At 31.2% G+C, this 25,228-nt stretch overlaps 11 protein-coding genes across 11 annotated transcripts; 4 read left to right on the top strand and 7 right to left on the bottom strand.

The window, feature by feature from the left end:
• Positions 1 to 13: 13 nt before the first annotated feature.
• BX663DRAFT_513045 (ABC1 family-domain-containing protein) lies at positions 14 to 2,256 on the top strand. Its single transcript, XM_051528085.1, has 4 exons — positions 14 to 1,081; positions 1,156 to 1,270; positions 1,349 to 1,368; positions 1,491 to 2,256. The coding sequence occupies exons 1-4, from the start codon at positions 106 to 108 to the stop codon at positions 2,147 to 2,149; spliced, it is 1,770 nt and encodes a 589-aa protein (XP_051381941.1). The 5' UTR covers positions 14 to 105; the 3' UTR covers positions 2,150 to 2,256.
• On the bottom strand, positions 2,190 to 4,183 carry BX663DRAFT_513046 (uncharacterized protein). The gene has a single exon (XM_051528086.1). The coding sequence runs from the start codon at positions 4,153 to 4,155 to the stop codon at positions 2,281 to 2,283; it is 1,875 nt and encodes a 624-aa protein (XP_051381942.1). The 5' UTR covers positions 4,156 to 4,183; the 3' UTR covers positions 2,190 to 2,280.
• Positions 4,184 to 4,334: 151 nt separating this feature from the next.
• Positions 4,335 to 5,717, top strand: BX663DRAFT_552855 (JMJD7-PLA2G4B protein-like protein; the record flags this gene model as incomplete). Its single annotated transcript, XM_051531403.1, has 8 exons — positions 4,335 to 4,392; positions 4,465 to 4,563; positions 4,625 to 4,711; positions 4,794 to 4,806; positions 4,882 to 5,255; positions 5,324 to 5,521; positions 5,598 to 5,636; positions 5,701 to 5,717. The coding sequence occupies 8 exons, from the start codon at positions 4,335 to 4,337 to the stop codon at positions 5,715 to 5,717; spliced, it is 885 nt and encodes a 294-aa protein (XP_051381943.1).
• Positions 5,718 to 5,781: 64 nt separating this feature from the next.
• BX663DRAFT_436543 (acyl-CoA N-acyltransferase) lies at positions 5,782 to 6,315 on the bottom strand (the record flags this gene model as incomplete). The annotated part of the gene is made up of 1 exon (XM_051523187.1): positions 5,782 to 6,315. One exon carries the CDS (start codon positions 6,313 to 6,315, stop codon positions 5,782 to 5,784), a length of 534 nt encoding a protein of 177 aa, XP_051381944.1.
• A 194-nt stretch (positions 6,316 to 6,509) lies between these two features.
• On the bottom strand, positions 6,510 to 8,965 carry BX663DRAFT_94415 (Rab3 GTPase-activating protein regulatory subunit N-terminus-domain-containing protein). The gene is made up of 6 exons (XM_051532359.1): positions 8,627 to 8,965; positions 8,302 to 8,501; positions 8,175 to 8,231; positions 8,055 to 8,109; positions 7,698 to 8,001; positions 6,510 to 7,612 (listed from the first exon to the last, which is right to left on the bottom strand). Exons 1-6 carry the CDS (start codon positions 8,672 to 8,674, stop codon positions 6,705 to 6,707), a joined length of 1,572 nt encoding a protein of 523 aa, XP_051381945.1. The 5' UTR covers positions 8,675 to 8,965; the 3' UTR covers positions 6,510 to 6,704.
• A 63-nt stretch (positions 8,966 to 9,028) lies between these two features.
• On the bottom strand, positions 9,029 to 12,039 carry BX663DRAFT_552858 (uncharacterized protein; the record flags this gene model as incomplete). Its single annotated transcript, XM_051531404.1, has 10 exons — positions 9,029 to 9,667; positions 9,768 to 10,017; positions 10,066 to 10,231; positions 10,292 to 10,357; positions 10,419 to 10,532; positions 10,595 to 10,733; positions 10,796 to 11,388; positions 11,484 to 11,588; positions 11,662 to 11,788; positions 11,857 to 12,039. 10 exons carry the CDS (start codon positions 12,037 to 12,039, stop codon positions 9,029 to 9,031), a joined length of 2,382 nt encoding a protein of 793 aa, XP_051381946.1.
• A 90-nt stretch (positions 12,040 to 12,129) lies between these two features.
• BX663DRAFT_513061 (dihydrouridine synthase-domain-containing protein) lies at positions 12,130 to 14,130 on the top strand. The gene is made up of 4 exons (XM_051528087.1): positions 12,130 to 12,167; positions 12,619 to 12,912; positions 13,020 to 13,808; positions 13,906 to 14,130. The coding sequence occupies exons 2-4, from the start codon at positions 12,619 to 12,621 to the stop codon at positions 13,921 to 13,923; spliced, it is 1,101 nt and encodes a 366-aa protein (XP_051381947.1). The 5' UTR covers positions 12,130 to 12,167; the 3' UTR covers positions 13,924 to 14,130.
• A 1,012-nt stretch (positions 14,131 to 15,142) lies between these two features.
• BX663DRAFT_456288 (S-adenosyl-L-methionine-dependent methyltransferase) lies at positions 15,143 to 16,311 on the top strand. The gene is made up of 3 exons (XM_051523859.1): positions 15,143 to 15,622; positions 15,705 to 15,756; positions 15,834 to 16,311. Exons 1-3 carry the CDS (start codon positions 15,155 to 15,157, stop codon positions 16,202 to 16,204), a joined length of 891 nt encoding a protein of 296 aa, XP_051381948.1. The 5' UTR covers positions 15,143 to 15,154; the 3' UTR covers positions 16,205 to 16,311.
• On the bottom strand, positions 16,312 to 19,080 carry BX663DRAFT_513074 (Gaa1-like protein). The gene is made up of 11 exons (XM_051528088.1): positions 18,842 to 19,080; positions 18,659 to 18,761; positions 18,503 to 18,591; positions 18,342 to 18,432; positions 18,187 to 18,280; positions 17,978 to 18,130; positions 17,790 to 17,894; positions 17,490 to 17,715; positions 17,322 to 17,405; positions 16,886 to 17,261; positions 16,312 to 16,790 (listed from the first exon to the last, which is right to left on the bottom strand). Exons 1-11 carry the CDS (start codon positions 18,958 to 18,960, stop codon positions 16,323 to 16,325), a joined length of 1,908 nt encoding a protein of 635 aa, XP_051381949.1. The 5' UTR covers positions 18,961 to 19,080; the 3' UTR covers positions 16,312 to 16,322.
• A 284-nt stretch (positions 19,081 to 19,364) lies between these two features.
• Positions 19,365 to 20,732, bottom strand: BX663DRAFT_536934 (uncharacterized protein). Its single transcript, XM_051530645.1, has 2 exons — positions 20,514 to 20,732; positions 19,365 to 20,394 (listed from the first exon to the last, which is right to left on the bottom strand). Exon 2 carries the CDS (start codon positions 20,383 to 20,385, stop codon positions 19,603 to 19,605), a length of 783 nt encoding a protein of 260 aa, XP_051381950.1. The 5' UTR covers positions 20,386 to 20,394; positions 20,514 to 20,732; the 3' UTR covers positions 19,365 to 19,602.
• Positions 20,733 to 21,232: 500 nt separating this feature from the next.
• BX663DRAFT_513081 (5-methyltetrahydropteroyltriglutamate-homocysteine S-methyltransferase) lies at positions 21,233 to 23,881 on the bottom strand. The gene is made up of 2 exons (XM_051528089.1): positions 21,738 to 23,881; positions 21,233 to 21,661 (listed from the first exon to the last, which is right to left on the bottom strand). Exons 1-2 carry the CDS (start codon positions 23,828 to 23,830, stop codon positions 21,442 to 21,444), a joined length of 2,313 nt encoding a protein of 770 aa, XP_051381951.1. The 5' UTR covers positions 23,831 to 23,881; the 3' UTR covers positions 21,233 to 21,441.
• Positions 23,882 to 25,228: the final 1,347 nt, after the last annotated feature.

Consider the following 25,228-nt stretch of genomic DNA (forward strand, 5'->3'; position numbering starts at 1 on the left):
ATATGCCAAAAGAAAAAAAAAAGGTTACCCGTTACTCTTTTCCCTTACTTTTTTACTTTTTTTCTTTTTCATTTATTATCTTCAGCATCAATTTATTATCCGACTATGAATCAAGGTCGAATACTTTTTCAACATAAAGTATTACCAAAGAGATCACTGCTTTCATTTTCACACTCTTATACAACAATAACAACTCGTAAAAACAAGAGTCTTGTACGTCGTATCATCAATGGTGCAGCTATCGTTACCCTCTCTACTACGGTAACAGTTGGCCTCGGAGGTACTCTATTGTATAACACAAATGATAAATTTCGTCATGTCATGAACGCATTAGAACGAAGTGCCATTGCAGGCACTGTAGGAGTTAAAGTTGCTCTGGATTATCAACGTACACTTTCAAGGGAATACAGCGATGAGAAATGCTATAGAGACGCTAAAAGAGCTTGCCATCAGCGTTGCGCTGAGAGAGTACTTGCTGCCATTCAGCGACTTGGTGGTGTCTATGTAAAATTAGGACAACATATTTCAGTAATGCAATATCTCTTACCAAATGAATGGTGCCAGACAATGCGTGTACTACAAGATCGATGTGATCCTACTTCTCCTGAAGATATTAGAAATTTATTTATAGCTGACCTGGGATTACCAATAGAAGAAGTATTCGATGAGTTTGATTGGACCCCCCTGGGTGTAGCATCATTAGCACAGGTCCATCGTGCTCGATTATCGGAAAAGAGCATTCAGATTTTAAAGGAAAATCATCAAGATGGTTGGGATGATGGGAATGATCGTTGGGTTGCTGTGAAATTACAACATCCCTATTTAGATGAATATTGTCAATTAGACATGGATACTGTTTCCTTTATTTTTGAAATTATTAAACGTGTTTTCCCAAATTTTGGTTTTGAATGGTTTGCTGAAGAAATGAGAGAATCTATTCCTAAAGAGTTAGACTTTATTCATGAAACACAAAATGCTCGAAGAGTGGAAGCAAACTTTGCAAAAGAGAAATCAGATCATCGTACCTCATTAGTTATTCCTAAGGTCATTTGGGCAAAGAGAAGAATTATGTGCATGGAGTGTGAGTATAATGAAAGGCGTACAAAATTCCTTATATACATATATATATATTTATTCATCTGTTTGTTCATATAGTTATTCATGGTTCCAGAATAGATGATATAGATTATATGAAAAAGCATAATATTGATCCAAAGAAAGTATCTGCAGAGCTTACTCGAGTATTTTCCGAAATGATTTTTTTGCACGGGTAAGTGCGGTTATGAATATATTTGTATTTTTGTATAAAGTAAAAATACATGTGTATTTAAATTATCTTGTTTTATAGCTTTGTTCATTGTGACCCTCGTATGTATAACATTTATGATGTTTATATGTGTATTTTTTTTTTTTTTTTTTTTTTTTTTTTTTTTTTTTTTTTTTTTTTTTTTTTTTTTTTTTTAGTTATAATAATAACAACTTATCTTTAGATCCTGGAAATGTTTTTATTCGCCCCACTACTGATCCAAAGCATTCAAAACATAATTTCGATCTTGTTTTACTTGACCATGGATTATACCGAGAACTCTCTGATCAACTTCGATCTGATTATGCTCATTTATGGACATCATTAATTAAAGCAGATGAGGATGGCATTCGTGAATATTCCCACCGTGTAGGCGGTACTGATATTTACCAATTGTTTGCATGCATGCTCACTGGACGTGAATGGGATAAAATCAGTCAATCTGATTTAAATAGTGTTCGTGAGGTAGATGAAGTGGGTCGTATGTCTGAAGGAGCACTTAGGTATTTAACTGAGGTAGCTGATATTCTTGGTAAATTGCCACGACCTGTTCTTTTACTACTCAAGACGAATGATCTTTTACGACATGTGGATGAGAAACTAAATACAATTGCTGATGATCGAACGACATATATTATTATGGGTACCTATTGTTCGAAAGCAGTTTGGCTAGATACCAAGAAATACATTTTTGAAAAACTTCACTCTGTTGGATTTAGTTTTAAATTATTTAAACAATTATTTCATGCTTGGTGGCAATATAAATCACTAGTTTATGCTTTGTGGCTTTATCATGTTAGTACAAAACTGGCTGAAAGATTGAACTGGGCGGAAAGAAAATGAAAAAAAAAAATACAGAATTAATAGTAGAAGGCATAATAGAAACTCATTTATATGAATAGAAAAAAAAAAAAGTTTTTAATTTTATTACGTAATAAATAATGAACCCCTATTTTATTTTATTTTATTTTTTTTTAAATGCAGCTAGCCTTATTAGTATAGAACCTTAACAATGTTCGACATCGTATATGAAGTGAAGTCGAATCTGGTTCATGCTTATGATTATAAGCATCAGCATTACTTTCTTCGATTAAATTTGTCTCATTAAAGTAAGCTATAAAATATCTCTCATTATCAACACTTGAAATTTTGATATACATCTTCTTATAATCGTCAGAGGTCTTCTTGATCCAATAAAATGTGTCGAATGAGGTATATGGCATAGTAATCATCATTGTCGACTTCTTATTTTTATCCTTTATAGTTGTATGTTCAAGTATAAAATGCTTTAAATTAGGCAATCGAATAGAGAGTTCAAATAGGAAATCCTCATTGACATTAGACTTTACTATAGCTAATTTCTCTACTGTTTTGTTAATCTGGATACTAGGGTTACAATTTAACAGATCTAAATTTTCCAATGATAATCGTTTTAGACGAGGACAATGCTTAAACAATGTATCCATAGAATAACCAATGCCGGTAGTAAAATAAGAAGAGATATTGTTATTATGTGATACGTTATCGTTACTGTTGTTGTTGTTCCTGACTTCAATTCCAAAATTAATTTCCTCCACAGTGTCTCCAAGAATTTGTATAGCATGCGTATGAGGTAGATACAATAGCTCTGTATATGTTCCGAAATACATTTCCAATTGTATTAATTTATTTCTCAAATAATTCTTAGGTTCGCTGCTGCTGCTGCTGCTGCTGGTGGTGGTGGTGGTGGTGGTATTCATTGATTTGATATGTATTAAGCCAGCACTTATTTGCTTACGAACGTGAACTGGTTCTAAATATCTCAACCGAAGTGATAAAGTATTCTTAATGGATTCCTTGTAATAACGGCAAATATCAATGATATTATCGGTAGCGATGTATTGTATGTTGATGGAAGGGATTTGTGAAATATATTGGAAAAAATTCGCCATTAGTTCAGATGTCAAGGAAAATTTAGCACGAGCTAATAAATTGACTGCATCTCGATCCACTTTTTCATTTAATGATAACTGTTCGAGACAAGGAAATTTATACATTAAATAACCAAGTGAATCATTATTATATACCGACATATTAACAGCTAAACATTTTATAGTGGGTCGTTGTTCAATTTCAAGTAAACTCACAGGATGATTCTGAGAGGGGGAAGGTATGTCCATTGGCTGATAGGCAATGATCTCTAGCTTTTCCAACGTATTACTACAGTTCTGAATATAATCATCTAATTGATATAATTGTTTATCTGTATGAATCTGAATGGATAATTCCTGAAGATGAACAAATTCTTTCAAACGATGCGCAAGAAGCTTAAATTCTTTTGTACATCTCCTTTCCCCTTCTGTTATTCTCTGTAAGCTGTCACAAAGTAAAAGACGAACGATGGTCGTTCGAAAGACAGACATGGTACAATTGTAGTGCATAAGGTCTTCTTCTGTACTTGGAAGATTGGTTGACTTTAGCGCTTGCCATCGATCAAAATATCTATCGTGTACTAATTTCATCCAGAATTCCTTTTGAGGCTTACAGATACGTATGTTTTCAATTTTAGGACATATCTTTGCAAACGTTGTCATATAATCCTCAGGATCCCAAACAACGCCTTCTAATAAATTCATCAAATTAAGTGATTTTACCATCTGTCCAGGTCGTCCAGGAGATGATCTCAATAACTGAATAAAACTATCTGCTTCTGTCTTTTTGCACAAAGTAACATTGGAATAGCGAATCTTTTGAGCACAATGATACCATCTTTTACAAGTAAGTTGAAGTTGATCAATTTCTGAGGAATACGGTGCAAAATGACTAAAAATTGTTAATGTAATTTCAATTGATAGATTATCCCATGACATTATAATAATAAATAGAAATGAAGCTCTTTTATTTCAGCTTTTTTTTTTTTTTTTTTTTTTTTTTTTTTTTGTGTGTGTGTGTGTGTGTGTGTGTGTGTGTCAAGGCATTTAAGCCACCACTATAAAAGGATTTCGCATTATTATTATTTTGTACGCGCCTAAAACTATTATATATTTATATGGAGCCAAAAAAAGATATTCATACTGCCTTTCTTAAATATATAAAAGAATATCAAGGTTTGTTGCTGTTATATTCTTCTTGTTCTATTTTTTTTTTACAAGTTGTAGGATAGTACTAATGAAGCTTAGATATTAATGGTACTCATGTCCATGTTTATGAAAGGCCGCCTTCTGCCATTGAGTTTCTAAGATCATCCGTTCATCCAAATAGACCTGCCATTATAAAAGGTTTAATATAAATATTGATGTTCATATTTATGCAGCAGTTACTTATATATACATTTATTAGGTGCAATTGATCATTGGCCTGCACGTACAAAATGGACTAATGAATATTTAAGATCAAAAATGGGAGAAACAATAGTAACTGTTGCAGGTATGGTTTGAAAAATATTGAAAACCATGATATATATATGTATTTATTTACTTATTTGCTCTTCTTTTCTTTATTGCGCTAGTTACTCCTAATGGGTATATATATATAGATATATATACATGTATACAATTTCAAATTTTGTCTTGACATGTTTTATTTATTATTGACAGATATGCTGATGCAGTAACATATGACCCTATTACCGATAAAGACTATTTTGCTATGCCTTATGAGGATCATATGACCTTCAATTCATTTTTAGATATAATGGAAGGCAAAGTAACATCAGACAATGCTAATTATATTTCTTTACAAAATGGAAGTTTACCCATCGAATATAGTGCTATAGAAAAGGATGTGGATCCTGATATTACCTGGTGTAGTGAAGCATTAGGTAAAAAACCAGATGCTGTCAATTTTTGGTTTGGAGATGAAAAGAGTTCAACTTCTTTACATAAGGATCCTTATGAAAATTGTTATGCTGTTATTCGTGGACAAAAGACCTTTATATTATATCCTCCTACTGAGTATTATTGTATGCATGGTAATAATATATTTGTATATAGTTAATGACAGGGACGCGTATTAGGAAAGAGTAACATTACATAATAGAATCACTTTATCAGAATGCTATTTATGAACTTAATCCAACTACTAACAAGCTAGAATTGAAACCATTAGCAGAATCTGAAACTACGCCCTGGATTCCTGTTAATCCTCTTTATCCTGATTTTATTAAATATCCTCGTTTTGCGTATGCATGTCCTATTACTGTAACATTAAATGAAGGTGACATGCTTTATTTACCCGGTATGTATTATTATTATAATAATGATAATTATAAAAGAATAGGCTGCTTATTTTTTTTTTTTTTTTTAACAACTAGCCTTATGGTTTCATCAAGTTTTACAAAAGGGAGATGAAGGTGTAATTGCGATTAATTATTGGTATGATATGGATTACAGTAATATGCTATATTCAACCATGAGCCTTTATAGAAGATTGATGACAGGCATCATGGAAGAAAATTACGAGTTATTGAAAGATGATGAAGAAGATGATGGTGTTTATTAAAGATCCAAGATGCAATCTATCCAAGGTTCAGGGCCATGAACAACTTCACTAGTTCCAATTTTTTTAAATCCAACGTTTTCGTAAAAGCTTACAAGTTTAGGTCGACTTAATAAAGCAATACGATTATATTTTTTTCCTTGACCATTACCATTGGCTTTGTTAATATCTTTCAGTTCTTTTATCCATGTTGATAAGAGTTTTGTGCCAATGCCTTTATGACGATAATCAGGTGAAACGCATACACTATGTAAGCAAATCGTTTTACCATTAGGTTCATGAACACTCATTGATTCATCTGTGACTAAATCAGCATTCGTTAATGTTGTACAGAGAAATGCAATCACTTTCTGATCATCACTATCCATGTCACGCGCAACTGTAAAGAGTTCAGGGCCTGATTTTGAAGCATAAATAATTCGGTTCTCTAGTTGCTTTCTCGAAGCAGCTTCATCCGGATGATAAGAAGCTTCTTCATATTGATGAATAATATCTAAATCGTCTAGTGTAGCAGGTGTATTAATAATTTTCATTTTAGGCAAACAAAAGGAAAATAACAATAATCAGAGTAATAATTTTTTCTTCATTTTTTTAATCGGAGCTTGATTACGTGATGCTACTGCTACCGATACTTAAAGCTACATACTATGTTTAATCAAGTTAAAACGAGTGTCTGAACTTATTCAGAATATAGACATATATGATAACTAGAGTAAAGTAAATCAGCAGCAGAAGGTTATAACCTATTACTTGTATTATTTAGATAATTCTCTAAAGAAATTTATACACTACATTTCCAAGTGTACAAATGTATCACTTTCCTTAAGCGTAATTCCTACTGAACAAGGTTTTATTATTATTTTTTGTTTGCAATGTTATTTTGAAATTAAGAATGTACATATAATATGAGCTTTGTTCCTTGCTATCTTTGATCTGCTTCTATCTCGGTAGTATCCTTTAATATAATCTTTATCTTACGTACTTCTCCATCAGGACTAACCAACATACAGTTTGAAAGTCCATCGTATTCACTTTGGTGAGCGGGATTCTTTTTTTTTCTTCTTTCAACACTAACCATACTACTTCCTAATGGTTCTCGACAGCAAGGAACTAATTGCCATCCTGAGCCTAAATGGTAAGCACCTACTTGTTTACCATGTCTCATTTGAAATACTTTTAAAATCCCTCTTTTCGATGAATAAATGACGAGAAAGAGCAGTACCTTGGGAGGATACTGATGATTATCGGGCCGTTCAAGATTGTATAACTCATATTCAAATACTTCTACCCATCCACATACTGCATCACGTACACCCTTCCACATACGAATCATTTCACCTTCAAATATATCCCATAAAATGACACGACCTAATCCATCTGCAGTGGCTGCTAGAGTATGATGTTGTGCACTAATAGAAGGAGGACAAACTGAGATGTGATTTATTTTTCGATAAGTGTCATCTATTGCTAAAATAGATGGAATAGGTGTAGCTGGTTCAATATGGCTTGGTGGTGGGGAACGCATTTGAGGAACAAACGGAGTAGGCGGTCCTGATCTGCTTTGAGTTTTTTCTTGACTATTAGATGAACCCCACCACGATTTAGCAAATGAAAATACAGGTGAAGCGACTCTAGACACAACATAGCTTGCCATAGAAGCAGCAGACATTAAAGGTCTTGTTGAATCAGATGTTGCATAATAAGTCAACATTGGGTGAGCCCCTACAGCTATATACCTTGATGTAGTTGTTTTTGATGTAAATACCGTTGATGTTGAAATAGTGTTAGATGGGTCTATGAAAGGTATTTGACTATAAGTTGGTGAAGGTCCTACAATTAAAAAAAAAATAGATATATAGATATATAGACATATAAATATTATATTGCATCTCTTCTTGTTATCATTACTCATTACCTAAACTAATAATATCATTTACTTCATCTTGATGTTGAAGGTCCCATTTTTTATAAGTAAATGCAGTATGCATACGTGAAGCATCTATACCACTTTCTCGTTGTCCATCACATACCCTTAATACCATCCAAAGACTTTGTCCATCTATACTTACAACTCGATTCTCTTTAAAGAGTACCGTGATATCTTCATCTTCATGAAGAGATTTTTGATTCGCTATTTTGGAAATAGGTGGTGGCGTTCTAATCTTTATTGTTAATACAGGTGTTGTTTCTAATTGTTGTTCAGTTAAAAGAACTCCAGTCTATATATTATAGAGTTAGAAGATTATCTTTCTTTTTTTATTTTAATATCTACCTCTGAAAATACACGAATCCAGCCTGTATTATATCCACACATAACATAATTTTGACTATTTGTAAACATATATATTATTACTAAACTTGCTGAAGCAAATAATAATAAAAAAGGTCTTACGTTAGACGTGTTGAAGGCACAAACAGTGGTAAGCATAAGATGGCAGTAATCTCCTCACTATGAAAAATAATTTTATTTCAGTTTTTTCCTTTTTTTTTTTTCCCTTCTAAGACTAAGTTTCACTCACTTTGGTTGCAGACAGCCTGAGCCTTGGCCTAAAGCAGAGTATTCACCTTCATTATTTAATTGAACTATGACAAATTTTGTCTTATAAGCCAACACAAGTGTACGTCCACAAGCTGATGAAGAGATCAAATAATTATCATTCATAGATACATTAGGTGATGATGAACGTGTAGTAATATCTGCTGTTGAAGGTGTTGTTTCCTAATATGTATTCATTTATAATAAATTAGTCCCTCTTTATTCTCTCTCTCTCTCTCTCTCTCTCTCTCTCTCTCTCCCTTCTTCCTTTAATGCCATTTTTTCTTCTTCTTTTACCTTTTCTTTACCTCATCTACTTCATCTTTAAAAACTTTATTCCAGTCATCTATTCTCATCAATAATGTGTAAATATAATATATATATACTTGACGAAATTATTATTTTTTCATTAAATAATACCCTCTTTTGGGGATTTGATTAGTTGAGATTCTTCTAAATTTTCGTCTGTGACATCTTCAATTAAACTTGGAGCTTGCGGCAACTTTCCTTTTAATATCATTAAAATGGGTGTAGGTATTCTGTAATGCGCTTCCAAGATGCATTTTATCTTTTTAGGGGTCAACATTGAAATGTTTTTATGAACGTTTATTTAAAAGAGTACGCGTGAAAAAAAGATTTTTTTTTTTATTATTATTTTTTACTTGTTTATTTATTTATTTATTTTTTCATAGAGCGAAATTTATGCATTATCATTTTTTTCCTAAAAGCATACTACGAAAATCATCATTTGATTTAGGTACATCCTTTTTTTCTTCAGTTGCATCTCCTTTTTCTTTATTTGCACTTCTTGGAGCCAGATTTCTATTTACCGCTCTTCTACCCAGATTTAATGCTTTCCCTCTCCTTAGAATGAGCCCACGTGGCTTGGGATTAAAAGAGGGTTGAGGTGCTTGCGTATTTCTCTTATATTTCTTTTTTGAATCAGAAGAATCTTCAAGACTATTATCTACAGAGAGCTTGCGTTTATGAGATAATTGAGTGTTAACTACCTCTATTTTTTCATTCTTCTTTTCTTCTTCTTTTTCGTTTTCCTGAATATCGTTGTTTTCTTCTTCTTTTTCATTTTCCTGAATATTGTTATTTTCTTCTTCTTTTTCGTTTTCCTGAGTATCGTTGTTTTCTTCTGCTTGTATTTCCTTGACTTCCTTTTGTTCTTCTTCCTGGTCATCGTCTTCACGATCATTGAATACAGTTTCTTTATCAGATTGCAATTTATGTTGATCCTCTTTAAAAGCCTTTTCAATAGGTTTTTTAAATTGGTTTCTCTCTGATGCTTTTTTCTCTTTAGCTCGTTGCTTTTGTGCTAATCGATGTGCACTTTTCTTTTTCTATTTTTTTTTTTTTTTTTTTTTTTTTTTTTTTTTTTAAAAAAAAAAAATAAAATAAGTACCGACTCTAGTTTGTACATGTATAAAATATAATATTTACTCTTTCCATAATAAACTTTTCCTTTTGTTTAGCCTCTTCTTCTTCTTCTTTAGCATATTGAATTTCCCATTGCTTTGTCAATCTTTTTGTCTTTCTATTCATCTTGACTAGAGCTATTTCATATGATTCTAAAGTACCAATTTCATGCTCTACTGTATCCCATACATCCATTAATCTTGCAGGATTATCAATATTCTTTTGGATAGCTTGTTTGAATAATGATGAACATACAGTATAATTTCCCTGATCACTTTTAAAGAATGAGAAATTTGGACATGTTTGAAATATATATCTTTACCGTTCAAATAGTATATATTGTATCCAGGCTTCTGTATTTAATCCTTGTTTTTCAACTAAAGTACTCCAGATTTTTCTAGCTTTGTCATTATCTCCTAATCTATTTACTAAAATATAAGCATAATATTTTTCAATTCTAAAGTATGGATCTCCTGAATCAGGGAAAGCTATTATATATGAACATATATTAATGCTAAGAAGACAGGCATCTGATGTATATATTCTACCTTCATTAAGAATCTCTAAACTTTCTTCAAATACTAGACGTAAATTCAATACAGCATCTTCATCAACTAGTATATAACGAATTAAATTTTTTTTTATCTTACATATTGCATGTCTATCTATATATACCATCTTCCCAATCCACTCTTCTTCTTTTAAAATCACATTTAGCTAATAAAACAGTGACTAAATCATCTAAACTTGATAAAATTGGCTTGGATGCCAAAGCACGATCAAAAATATCTAATATAAATATATACATGAAGGCTTTTTATTCTTCCTTTAAACAAACTATTTTTTCTTACCATCAATTTGGTCTTCTGGTTTTCCACCTGATTCTAGTAGTCTACCTAAATGAGCCCAAAGGATTCCTGACCATGGACAATTACGTATGGCTCTTATACAAATAGTTTCTAAAAAGGATTGTATTCTAGCTCTTTCTAGCTTTTAAATAATGAATAATGTTAATAAGTAATATTTGAATAAATTCTATATAAAAAATATACCAGGAATAGGATATAATCGTTCCAGAGATTAGCATCTGTACAATAATAAATAATGGCTCGTTCATAGAGTGAACGTATATGATTTAATGAAGACTTATTCCTTAATCGTTTTTCATATTCAATATATTCATAGAATGAATCTAAATGATAACCTGAAGTCGCTAATTTTAATTCAAATACATCCCTTTCTTCAGCTGCTACCTTTGTCTTTGCATAGATTTTATTAGCTTCTACCATGGATTGTTCATAATTCAGGTTATCATAATTGGAAATAAAGCTAGAATAAGCATTAAATGTATCTTCATAATCAAGATGGAGAACTGCTAATCGATCTAAATACATTTTCCTAACTCGTGCAAGCTGCTCTGAATCTTCTTTATTTTGATCCAACATCCTCAGCTCAAATTCAGAATAAGCTTTCCATATTTCTTGACTTTGCTTAATATTAAATTGAGTAGCATGAACTGCTTTTAAAAGTTGTTCACGCGTTTCTTCAATCAAAAGATCCTGTTTATCTACGTCATCGTTATTTGTGGACTGATCATTAAACCTTTGTAAGATATAATCAACATAGTCTTTCCATATAATAATAGCTAATAGTCAATATTATAAAGGGAGAAGAAAGTGAATGAATTTCCTCAAGTTCTTGTTACTTCTTTCTTTCTTTTTTTTTTTTTTATTTACTCACATTGGTAATCTTCTTGAGCTTCATTATAAAGTTTAAATAACTTTGCTTGTCCTTCTGGTGTGTTTGCTTCTTTCTTGGTGTCATTTATCCAGTCAAGCCATAAAGCTATTGTTCTTGTTTGTTAAAAAAAAAGACTTTTTCTTTTTCTCTTTAAAAGAAATGAATGGGAATAACAAACCTTCTGATAAAGGGAAAACATCATGCATTGATATACGCGCAACTTCAAGTTGTTCAGTTAATTCTAATTCTTTTAAAAGTCCAATAAATTTGACATGTATGTCATATAGAGAATTATCTTCAGCAAGCTAAAGAAAAAGAATATATTTATATATGTATTTATAAGCTTTCATACAGACTATAAACAATATATTACCTTTTCTTGAAGCTCAAGTAGTTCATCATAGGCACGTATCGTAGTTTCTGCTTCTTTTGTTTGGTCATCTATGGCCATGGAATCAACATCTTGAACTTCACTAGGATTAATCATTTCTTCTTTACTTGCTAGCTGATCTGTAGATGATGATGATGATGTTTGATCAATTGTTTCCATGTTCATTATTTAAAAATAATTAAATAAATATATAAAAAAGAGCAAAAAAAAAAAAAAAAAAAGAACAAGTCGGTGAATAAGGCATTTGATAGTTTTTTTTTTTTTTTTTTTTTTTTTTTTTTTTTTTTTTTTTAGAAATAAAATTAAAAAAAATGACATAATATGTTTGATAGATAAATCCTTTTTTTTTTTTTTGTTAAGCTTTTCATATTTTAGAGATGTAATAGTGCTATTTGTTGTCTTGATAGTAAGAAATTATACAAAAATTGACTACTGAGGTTTAATCCGTTTATTTACTTGAGAAACTAAATTCTTTTCTATGATGAGGTAATCCTTAAATATTAACCTTACACATTATGCAAAGTGGGTTTATCTCTGTATGATAGAAACTAACATGATTTGATAGAATATCCTTATTTTGTTTAATTGTAAGCATTAGACTTACTAAATTGTAAATCACCATTCTGATATTCTCCTTTCTTCCCCCCTTTTTTTTTGTTATTGTTTGAGTTTCAATATACTCGAAGAAGGTTTTCTTTTTCACACCCTTGTTTTTTTTTTTTTTTTTTTTTATCATCATCATTCATGCTATTAAAACAATCAAGTCTATTAAAACAATTAAACCACTGTAGATTTTATGGAACAAAGACAAGAGGATATGAATTTTATGAAAACATCCTGGGATCACCAAAATATATAGTTGGTCCAATGGTAGAACAATCTGAACTTGCTTTTCGAATATTATGTCGACGATACAATGCTCATTTGTGTTATACACCCATGTTTCATGCTAGATTATTCAGTGATCCTGATCATGGTCATAAATATCGCATGGATCAATGGTCCACTAATCCAGAAGATCGACCTTTGATTGTGCAGGTAAAATAAAATATAAGCCAATGGACTCTCCAAGTTCGTTCCAAATAACTTATTCTATATACATATATATATATATATATATATATTTTATGTATTGTGTACAAAAGTTTTGTGCTAATGATCCTAATATATTATTAAGAGCAGCAAAGATGGTTGAGGACCAATGTGATGCAGTTGATCTTAATCTAGGATGTCCACAACATATAGCGAAAAAAGGGAAATATGGATCTTTTTTACAGGATGAATGGGAATTGATCTACAAGATGATCTCCACATTAGATCGAGAATTAAAAATACCAGTAACAGCCAAGATTAGAATATTTGAAAGTAAAGAGAAGACAGTAGAATATGCAAAGATGCTGGTCTCAGCAGGAGCACAATTGATTACAGTACATGGACGGCTACGAGAACAGAAGGGGCATTTAACAGGACTCGCAGATTGGACGAAGATTAGAGCAGTAAAAGAAGCAGTGAAAGATAGAGTACCTGTGATAGCGAATGGTAATATATTATATCATAACGATTTAAAAGACTGCTTATTACAGACAGGAGCAGATGGTGTTATGAGTGCAGAAGGACTGTTATATAATCCTATGCTTTTCGATGATAAAAGAAAGATACCACCTATATCATATGATGTAGCCATAGAATATTTAGATATTTGTAAGCAACTAAGGCCTAAAATAATAACAAGACCTGGTATCATAAAAGCCCATTTATTTAAATTCTTTCATACATGTCTTCCCATCTTTACTGATTTAAGAGAACAATTAGCAAAGTCATATACCTTGGAAGAAATGGAGATAATTACATTAGAATTAAAAAATAGATTAATACAACAAAAGATAAGAGTAGAAGAGTATTTAATGAACAATAATGATATTTTACTATGTCAGGTATGAAGATATATATATATATATGTATATGTATATAAATATATTATTTATAAAAGAAGACTTGTAATATTTATATCCACAATTTATTATTGTACAGCCTAAAATAAGAAAATAATCCTCAGTAATGAAGATAAAGACATAATAAAGTGATGAATCAGATACTGACTATTGAAAAATAAAGAGTCTTTTTATTCGAAATGCACTTTAACTGAGTCATTTTTATGGAAGCATTGCTACTCCTAGTGTGTGTGTGTGTATACTGAATCCATACATTTGGATGTCATGCTCTCATCTTGTGTCAGTTTCTGCATTACCATTCCACTTTATTGCACTCGACTTTTTTTTTTTTTTTTTTTTTTTTTTTTTTTTTTTTTTTTTTCCTCCCCTTCTCCTATGTTACCTAAGCAATACAATAATGGCTCATATTAATCAAAGCCTCCAAGTGAAATAAGTTTACATTTTCTATCCATTCCGTAGCGTTATTTCCCTTTCTTTTAAAAAAATATTCTTCCTTTATTATCTTTATAGAGTGCTCATTCAAAAGTTTTATCAGTGAAATACACAGAAATCAAAACCTCCCTTTGAAATGATAAAAATCACGCATTAGAGAAAAAAAAAATTCCCGCCCCCCTCTCTCTCTCTCTCAATTTCAAAATCCGCTTATTTCATGTTGCGACCACTACTGTTGTTCTATAAAAATGAATAAAATATAAGCTTATTTATTGATTCAGGAGGTAACAAACAACAATACACACGTCATATGCATTATTTCTTTTTTACCACCTTTCCCCTTAATATTATTGACAAAAAGGAGAAAAGAGATAAACTTTAAATTATTTGGTACAGACACACTATAAAGACGAAAGAAAGCAAATCTTGTCTATTATTTTCCCTCTTTTTTTACTACCAAAATAATAATGATATTTAATAATTCTTCTTTTATAATACAAAAGATTATAAGAAAGAAGGTTTTATCATCAAAGAATAACAATAACGGTCATCCTCCTATTCGGCCTTTGTACACGTCAGAAATGATGATGACATCTACAGATAATAATACCAGTCCGTGGAAAAGGATGTATTCATCACAAAAGACAAAGACTTATAACCTTCAGCAACTCACATGTAGTCCTACTAAAAGACCATCCACTCATACTAATTCTGGAGAGATATTAATTCATTTTATGGATCAACATCTATCATCAATAACAAATGGAGATGAAGAGCAAAGAGGGATAGCGACTTCGCCTGTAATTATCTATAATAGTCAGAAAAAATCATTAAAGAAATCAAGTAAAAGTAGCATTTTATTACCTAAAAGACAACCACATCCTTTAATACTGGATATGTCTTATGTCTTAACACTCGATGATGCTGAACAAGATAGAATGGTAGAACAGCATTATTTATTACGTACAGCATTCGGATCTGACTTTAATTCACCTATTCGTTCACAACTACGAAAGGGGATTGTCGTCTTGGACGTTGGCTGTGGCCCTGGTACTTGGACAATGGAAATGAGTACCGCTTTCCCTCAATCTACTTTTATTGGCATTGATCAAAAGGTATTCTATCCAAGAGACATCAAGCCACGTAATTGCCATTTTAGGACATGTGATTCTATTGTGGCACACAACAACCATGATAATCCTACTAACAATGCAGTTCCATTGTTACCCTTTCCTGATAATAGTATTGATTACATTTATCAACGTGATATGAACTGGGCATTAAAAGGACAAGTCTGGCAACTTTTATTACTTGAATATCAGCGTGTTCTAAAACCAGGAGGTTGGATTGAGTTTGTTGAGCCAGTAAATATGTATATAAATAAATGCATACAGATAAAATGTTATTCTTCTTTATAACTTTCTCTCTCTCTCTTCATTCATATAGGAACTTGAAACACAAAATAGTCTTGAAAATGAATGTTTTATGAATGATAAATGTAAAAAAAAAATTAAATATGACTACTTTGTAAACTAGCTATAAATCGTCTCATTTCACTTTGTTATAATTTAATAGTGATTCATGGACTAAGCTTACGTCAACAAGATCCTTATGTTGTTCATCGTTTACCTACTTTACTTTCTATTCACGGATTTAAACGTGTAGAAGATATATCTCAAATGTTTCCATTAGGCTGGGGTACCTTTAATGAAACAAATTCATCCATTATCACGACTACACCACAAGGGCATTGTTCTGAATTTGCAAGAGCTATGTCAAGTCAATATCTCTTTTTATTAAAATCTTTAAAGCCTTGGTTATCTATCGTCATGAATCTTAGTTCTGAAAAATATGATGACTATATCACTAGTTTACCAGAAGAATGGAGGCATGCACACACTTATATTAAATGGCATTCTATCATTGCTCAAAAACCATATATATAAATAATAAAAATAATAAAAATATATGTAACTATATACATATATTTATATATATATAAGAATATGTATAAAAAGATATACATATATACATATATGTATACATATTTATTTATTTATTTGGTTAGGATATTGTTTTCGTAAAGACGACGATCATCATTGCCATATTAATTGGCCAATAGACTGTACAAATATAGGTCAAAAACCATGAATGGACAATCTGATAATCTGTCAAGAGAATCTTTAACGTGTCAACTAGACTAAGTTTAGAAATATGACAGAATAAGAATGTTAGACACACTGGTGACAATAAGATTAAAATACTAGCTTGAATCCATTTTAGAATAGGATGTTTATCATGACAAGGTTGAATTAAACTGTAAGGTACTAAAATTAGAATAGCTGTGGCTACACCTAATGTAAAGTTTAACAGGGAGACAGTAGTGATGACAAGTGCACTTTGAGCAAGACAGAATGATTTTAAAATTGTTCCATCATGTTCAGTAGACTTTGTATTTTTTATCCATAAGAGACTGAGTGTAATCGTCATGAAAGCAATAAAGACAGAAGTCATGTACTGAATTTGAAGAGTCTAAAATAGGATATAAAGTAGAGTATTAGTTACTTTTTTTTTTTTTTTTTTTTTTTTTTATTTTTATTTTTATTTTTATTTCGGTCTAATTTTACTTTATATTCATCAAATTGATATAAATACTTCCAACCAAATGAAGGCTGCATAATATAAAAGATAATAATACCAGTTATATGTGTAATGATCAAGACTGTAAATCCAAAAACTGTATGGCGTTTCTTCAATGAATAAGCAGGTGGAATTAAATTGTTTTCTTTCTTCATTTCCTCTGGTCGATATATGTTCTTTTTTGTACCTAAATAATACAAAGATAAAGACTGAAATATGAGAGCACATGCAAACAAGATAATAGGCGGCATGTATTGACTAATAGATACATATCGATTGGGTTGTGGTAATAGATAAAAGAAAAATGACTGATGAAAATGCTCTAATAAATTGTTCAAACTACGAAATGTAGATTCAACTAGTCTAATAATAAAAAAAAAACAGATTTAATATCATAAAATGACTATAGACATCTTATTTTACCTTCCAATACGATTAAAACCAAAGATTTGATTTAGATTGTCACTGCCAATAATACCATGTATAGTGATTGCATCAATCTTATAACTATAATATACATATATACAAATGCATCTGTATTAACTCTCCTTTCACTTTTTTTGTCTACTATCATTTTAATAGCTTATTTACCGAAGATAAAGTCCTGCATCACTTGAAGGATGTCCAAATACTAAATATTTCATACTTTGTAATAAATGATTTAATGAATCCAAATAATTACGATAATGACTGAATCCTTCAAATAGATTTCTACTATTGTCGTGAAGAGTAACATGAATACTTGGTATTGTTCTAGTTGCAATAAGAACAACAGTATTAATTAAATCCAAGTTGGGTAATTGTCCATTTACTCCCTCTAAGAAAGTTTACATTAGTTTTTCTTTTTCTTCTTCTTTTTTTTTTTTAGCTTTAGGGCATTTGTTTATTTACCAAAAAGGATACCAAGGCTTTGATAATCTTGTATACCTGGAAAATCCAGGTTTAAAACTCCTTGAACTGCACCAGATCTAGGCATAATAACCGAGGAAAATTCATCTACATGTGTGTATCTAATATTAATTCTATTTCTTATTCCTTCCTTCTATCCTCTCTCTCTCTCTATCTCTCTTTTTCATTACCATTTTCAGTTATTCCATGATAAGCGTCTAACCAAGCTTGTGTTCCAGATTGTCCTTCATCTGTTACTAATAAAATCACGTCCTTTGACCAATAGACATTTCTTTTGAATAATTTGGCCAATGATAAAAGCGATGCAATACCATTTGTATTATCTATTTTAAAATACTCGTCAATATGTGTACTTGAATGAAGTGGGGTGTATATCTACATTCTCCTGTTCTTGATTTCCATGAAGCACTCAAAATCAACGCTTCTTTACCATCGCTTCGAGGTGCTTTATTGATAGCAAATGCATTGACTCCCTTTTAAATATCATTAAATACTTAATTCTTCTTGCTTGCTTTATATATACATCTTCCTTACCATCTTTGGTTCTTTTCCATCAATAACAAAATGTTGCACTGCAGATACAAATCCAGTTCGTCTAAATTCTTCATGAATAAATTTTGCTCGTCTAAACGCCCCCCCAAAATAATAATAAAATAGATGTGAATATAATATTAACAAAGAAATGAAAACATTACGTTTCACTATCTTTTGTTTGAATTTCAAGAATTTTTTGACGATAATCTTCAGCTGTACGAAAGTCGTTATAGCCATACTCTAAATTAACCTATTTTGAATGAATAAACTTTCATGACAATTCAATCTTTCATTAAAAAAAAAAAAAAGATAAAAACCTGTCCTGGTAGTAAAGCATTTTCTGATATATACGTTTGCTTATTATATCCTTCATACGGTAACATCAATATCCAACCAATACCTATAATAAATAATAAAAGACTACTCTCATAAACATTATTATTGTTCAGTTGTCCTATGTTCCTTTTTTTTTTTTCTTTTTACAAGTGTGCCTGGGCTACCTTAGGATGGGAATTGATTTTTGTAGTAGATTAAAAAGTTTCACTTGTTTTTTGAGATCCCATGTATTCTTTGAAGCTCTCTTCTTTGACCAACGTTCTCGTAATGCACTCAATAGCATTATTCAATGTATTATAAAACAAGTCTTTTTTTTTTTTAAAAAAAAAATGAAATTATGTGTAAAAGACAAACTGATTTTTTTAAACGCAGATGTAAAAAAAAAGGGAAGAATTACAGCTGCTTATATTTGTAGGTATGATGATGCTCCATCTTCAATGTTTTCAACTAATGTTTTTCTCATTGCTAATCAACGATGTATATATTTATTTATTTATTCAAATAACAAGACAGCAATAAAAATTCAAATAATACATAAAGTTTATGTAATTTTGAAATAGTCAGAGATGTTTAAATAATCATTGTGTTAAGGAAAAAAAAAAAATCGAACTGGATGACCTCATTATTAGTAAGTAGAATTAGGGCTTCTACTTTTTTTTTTTTTTTTTTTTTTTTTTTTTTTTTTTTGGGAGGTTACAACACTTTGATTTATAATTGATTATTATGCCTCTGTTACACTATTTCTCTATGTCTTTTTTTTTTCACAAATGCTTGTATAATTAGCAAAGCCCCAAAATGAAATGAATCATAAACACGCAAACAACTATATAATATATTTATAAAATAATAAATCATATTGCTAAATTTTAAAAGAGAGGAAAAAAAAAGTGAGGGAGGAAAGAAGAAGGTAAGAATGAAAGCTCTATTATTCAAAAGTCTTTTTGAAGCTAGGACGAGCTTGAAGACGTTCATAATAAGCCTTTAAATTTGGACGATTAGCATAGACCTGTTCAGGTGTACGAACAATCAGATTACGGAAAAGATAAGGTGTGAAATGGATATCAGCGATAGAATAGGTGCCAAAGAGATAATCACCATTTTTCTTCAAGATGGCCTCCGCCTTATCGAGAAACTTGGAGCCTACTTCCCAAAGATGTTTATTGAGCTCGTACATCTTTTCAGCATCACCGCCTGTATAATTGGATAAAAGTTCTTTAGTGTCCTTGATGTTCTTATTGTAAAGATCAGCATGCTCGGGGGATTGTTGAAGGTATGTCTCCCAACCTTGAATACGACCTTCAAGGAAAGGAACAATATCCTTCTTCTTTGCTTCCATTTCTTCAGCATTTCCTGAAGTGAAAAAGAGAGGATTACCAACATCGGCTTTTTCATGCATTTCCTTCAAAAAGGCGTCTATCTCTTCCTTTTTATCAGGAAGACTCAACTTGTGGCCAGCCAATGTATCAAGATATTCTACAATGGAGATAGAATCGTCAAGATATTCCTTCTTACCATTTTCATCAATCTCTAATGCTGGAACGGTATGGTTAGGGTTGATTTTCAAGTATTCAGGGGAGAAGTTTTCAGCTTTAGAAAGGTCAACCTCAACTTGCTTTACATGACTGATATCCAATTCATTAATAGCTAAACGAGGAGCACCTGCCCAAAGAGACAATTTGAAAGTATACAAAGTAAGATTAGGTGCCATTTTTGTTCTCTTTAACAAAATGAATAAAATAAATGAAGATTAAAAAAAAAAAAAAAAAAAAGGAAGAAAATCAAAAAGAGAAAAAAAAAAATTTGAAAAGCATAATTTATACATGTTTGAGATCCTACCACTAATAATAAGATAGAAATATAAAGAAAGGTTTAGACTCAGAAAAGAGAAATTACCTAATATTACGTTGATAAACTTAATCACAAATAAACCCTAGCTATTCTGTTAAGTGGTCATGAAGAGAATATATCTAAAATAACACTCAGGATATTATAAAAACTACTACAAATTGATAGTGTCTCTTATATCTTTCTTTCTTATTATTTATTTAAGATCGCAGTAATATTTACAATTCATATAAAACGTATCACTAATAAAAGTTTGCTTATAAATACACGAAAATTTTAAACTTTAATGCTGGTCACATTTCTTACATACACATTAAGCAATTAATCTATGGAATGATATGATATCTTTATTTAAGCTTCTCTTTTGCATTGAATACCGTCTCTGCAACTAAATATTACACTTTTGTCACGTAAATTACATCCGAAGATTTAAAATTCTTATCATTAATCACAATTTGAGCTCAACCAGACAAGCAGCTTTAACGTGCAATTAAAATAAATACTTTATCTGTTTATCGTATACTATCTCATTTAATAAGAGATAGTTGAAAAAAATAAAATGAACGCCACATTATATTTTTCTTTAGACAGAAGTAGGAACAGTATTGCATTATTATAATCTCTCACTCTCTTTTTAAGATGTATATACGCGACGAAAAAGATGATTACAAGGGAGAAAAAGAGAAAAATTTAAAACTAAAGAATTTATATTTATTTATGACAAATGATAATTTTATTATTATTATTATTTTTTTTAAAGACTATATACAGTGTTGAACTTTATATATTATACATGAAATTGAAAAAAAAATTAAAAAATAAAAAGAGATGAGATAGTTGGAGAAAGTGGAAGAAGAAGGGAGGGATATCTAAATTAAAGGTTGAACTTTTTTTTTTCCATATATAAAGAGGTTTAAACTTAAGCAAATTGGGTTCTAAGCTGGCGAGCAACTTCAACCATATTCTTAAGAGCAGCTTCAGTTTCAGTCCATCCTCTTGTCTTGAGACCACAATCAGGGTTGATCCATAATAATTCAGGCTTAAGGTATTTGAGTAAATCATCAGCCTTTTGCTTCATTTGTTCAACTGAAGGTACACGAGGAGAGTGAATATCATAGACACCGGGACCAATCTCATTACTAAATTAAATATATCATATTAATCATTTTATCCCTCTCATATATACATACATATATATATATTATATATACTTACGGATATTTCTTTGATTCAAAGATCTTGAGAAGTTTTTCATCAGACCTGGAGTTTTCAATTGTCAAGACATCAGCATCCAATGCAGCAATGGCATCAAAGATATCATTAAAGTCAGAGTAACACATATGGGTATGGATTTGAGTTTCATTGCGAACACCAGAGGTAGAGAGACGGAAACAGGCAACAGACCATTCAAGGTAAGCATCCCAGTCAGCACGACGAATAGGAAGACCCTCACGAATAGCAGGTTCATCTACTTGAATACAAGGAATACCAGCAGATTCAAGATCGACGACTTCATCCCGAAGAGCCAGACCAATTTGAGTACAGATTTGATTAAGAGGAAGATCATCACGTACAAAGGACCATTTCATCATCGTCACAGGACCTGTCAACATACCCTTCAAGGGCTTCTTGGTAAGGGATTGAGCGTAGACAATTTCATCAATCGTCATGGGACCACGACGAGAGACATCACCAAAGATAACAGGAGGCTTGACACAACGAGAGCCATAAGATACAACCCAACCATTCTCAGTGAAATCAAAGCCATGAAGGAGATGACCAAAGTGTTCTACCATATCATTACGTTCAGGTTCACCATGCACAAAGACATCTAAACCGACCTTCTCTTGGAATTCGATCATCTTCTTCATTTCATTCTTAATAAAGCCATCATATTCTTCAGCAGAGAGTTCACCCTTGTTGAACCTTTGACGAGCCACACGGATTTCCTTAGTTTGAGGGAAGGAACCAATGGTGGTTGTAGGGAAAAGAGGCAAGTTGAGCTTCTTCACTTGTGCTTGACGACGAACATTGAATTCAGCAGGACGTTTCCAATCCTCAGGGGAAATCTTGGCAACTCGATCACGAACAGTAGGATTGGTGGTCTGAGAGGAGGTACGACGTGATTGGAGAGCAGCAGCATTTGCATCAAGGGTCTCCTTAACAGAATCAAGCCCAGAGTTGACAGCAGATGCAATAGTAACAATTTCTTTTACCTTTTCAACAGAGAATGCCAACCAACTGTAGAGTTCAGGGTTCTTTTCAGCAATCTTCTTTTCAAAGGAAGTAGAGAAAGGAGTATGAGCAAGTGAACAAGAGGGACCAACGAAAACACGATCTTTACCAAGGACAGCAACGGCCTTTTGAGTTAATTCAATTGACTTGGCAAGGTCATTAATCCAAATATTACGACCATCGACGAGACCAAGGGACAAAGTCTGCTTATTGTTCAAGAGAGGTAAAACGGTATCAAGTTCTTCAGGAGCACGAACAAGGTCAAGATGAATGGCATCAACATGAGGAAGAAGTCGAGAGATGTTATTCTCTACACGACCAAAGTAAGCAGCAACCAAGATCTTGATCGATGTAGAGGCCTTAAAGGTCTTGTAAGCTTCTTCAAAGGCAGCTTTGGCATTCTCGGGTAAATCGAAAATAAGAGCAGGTTCATCAATTTGAACCCATTCAGCACCAGCGGCTTCAAGCTGCTTCAAGAGGTCAACGTAATAAGGAAGAAGTTTAGGAAGAAGAGTGAGGGTATCAAATTGATCAAATCCTTTAGCAGTCTTACCAAGATGAAGGAAAGTAACAGGACCAATAATAACAGGACGTGTTTCAATACCGAGAGCCTTAGCTGTATTGTATTGTTCAACTGCAACAGGAGCTTGGAGAGTAAATTGTTGATTGGGTTCAAATTCGGGAACAATAAAGTGATAGTTAGTATCAAACCATTTCTTCATTTCTTGAGCAGGAACATCCACTTTTTCAGTAGTAGCAGTGGCAGGCTTTTGAAGACCACGACCCATGGCGAAAAATTGCTGAAGAGGGTCCTTAATATGTTGATAACGAGTTGGAATAACGCCAAACTGATGAGCAGTATCTAAAACACGATCATACAATGTATATTCACCAGAGGGGATATGTTGAATACCTTGTTCCTTTTGTAATTTCCATTGACTTTCTTGAATTTTTTGATAGGCAGTCTTAAGTTCGTCAGCTGAAATCTTACCAGACCAATAAGCTTCTACAGACTTTTTGAGTTCACGCTTTGCACCGACATAAGGAAAGCCAAGATTAGTAGGAACAACCATTCTTATTTATTTGTTTAGAATCTTGTAAAATTGAAAATAAAAGAAAAAGATATAAATAATAAAAAAAAACTAATAATAAATAAGCTTGTATTTATACTTTTTTTTTTAAAGTTTAGTTTTTTGTCAAGGATCTGTTATAAGGAAGTATTAGCAGATTAGATGATATTTTTTTTTTTTAAGATGCCCAATAGATTTTTTTTATTTTTATAATATACAAATTTATCTCCGAATTGACATTAGAAGATCCTGCAATAGTGTGTTTAATAAATCATATGCTATCAGTTAGATGAATAATGACCAACGCATTTTATACATGATATATTATCATATAATATCTTTTAATTATGTTTGATTTTAGTTCACTTATTATCATAGGCATGTTATTTTAGATAAAAATTGAAAAATCTCTAAAAATATATTAGTTTATGCAAATTAACCAATCAAAATTTAGCATCGACATCTTGCATAATTCAGGAAATCTAAGTAAATGTGCGTACATATTACTATTGTACTTGTTGATTGGGAAAAGGAAAGATGTAGATTTGAATACAAAAAAACTACATATTCATCTATAATTTTTAATTTTACACTAAAGACTTTTATAGTTACATATGTTATGTAGGTTCATACTAAATATATAATAGTATTTAGAAGGGTTTTATCTGAGAAGGTGTAGTTTAGTAAAATTCAAAATTTAAATGACTTTTTTTTTTTTATTTTTTCTTTTTTTTTTTTTTTGGGTCATATAAAAATTTAATCAGATAATAAAGAGTGATTTTTTTCCGCTTAAAAATTGTTTTCTTCCTGGAAAATATTCTGTTACAAAAAATAATATAGATCAGATCCGTAGTTAAAAATTAAGAATCTTTTTATTTATTAAATGCGTTACTACATTGGCATACATATTTCTTGTTTGTTTTACTTTTTATAAAGATTTAAGATTCCCACTTGATTTATACAAAGCAAAATATAATAATGTCTGTATGTGCATTGATGTATAAACTTGAGAGACTAAGAATAATACAATTATATTTGTTTAAATTGACTTTTTATTTAATAGTGTCATACTATAAATTCTTCTAAATAAAGAAGTGTATACAATCATTTATTAGGTGAGTATATATATTCTTCCAATCGAGTAAACCTTTCTTAATGCTTTTATATAACGAAATATAACTTTTCCTGACTAAAAAAAAAAAAAAAAAATACTTCATAATAATTAAAGCGGGATGGTCATTTTTGAATCATGTTTTATACTATATTGTACTACAATAGGGCATATATGTTAGTATAGTAAGATAATATAGTATTGAAGAATAATCATATAAAGCAATTGCTATTATACATTTCTTTAACTATTATAAAGTATTAGAAATAACATCTTTAAGCTTTTCCCTT

Source organism: Cokeromyces recurvatus (genome assembly GCF_025118155.1).
Source record: "Cokeromyces recurvatus strain NRRL 2243 chromosome Unknown BX663scaffold_16, whole genome shotgun sequence".
Classification (NCBI taxonomy): Eukaryota; Fungi; Mucoromycota; class Mucoromycetes; order Mucorales; family Mucoraceae; genus Cokeromyces; species Cokeromyces recurvatus.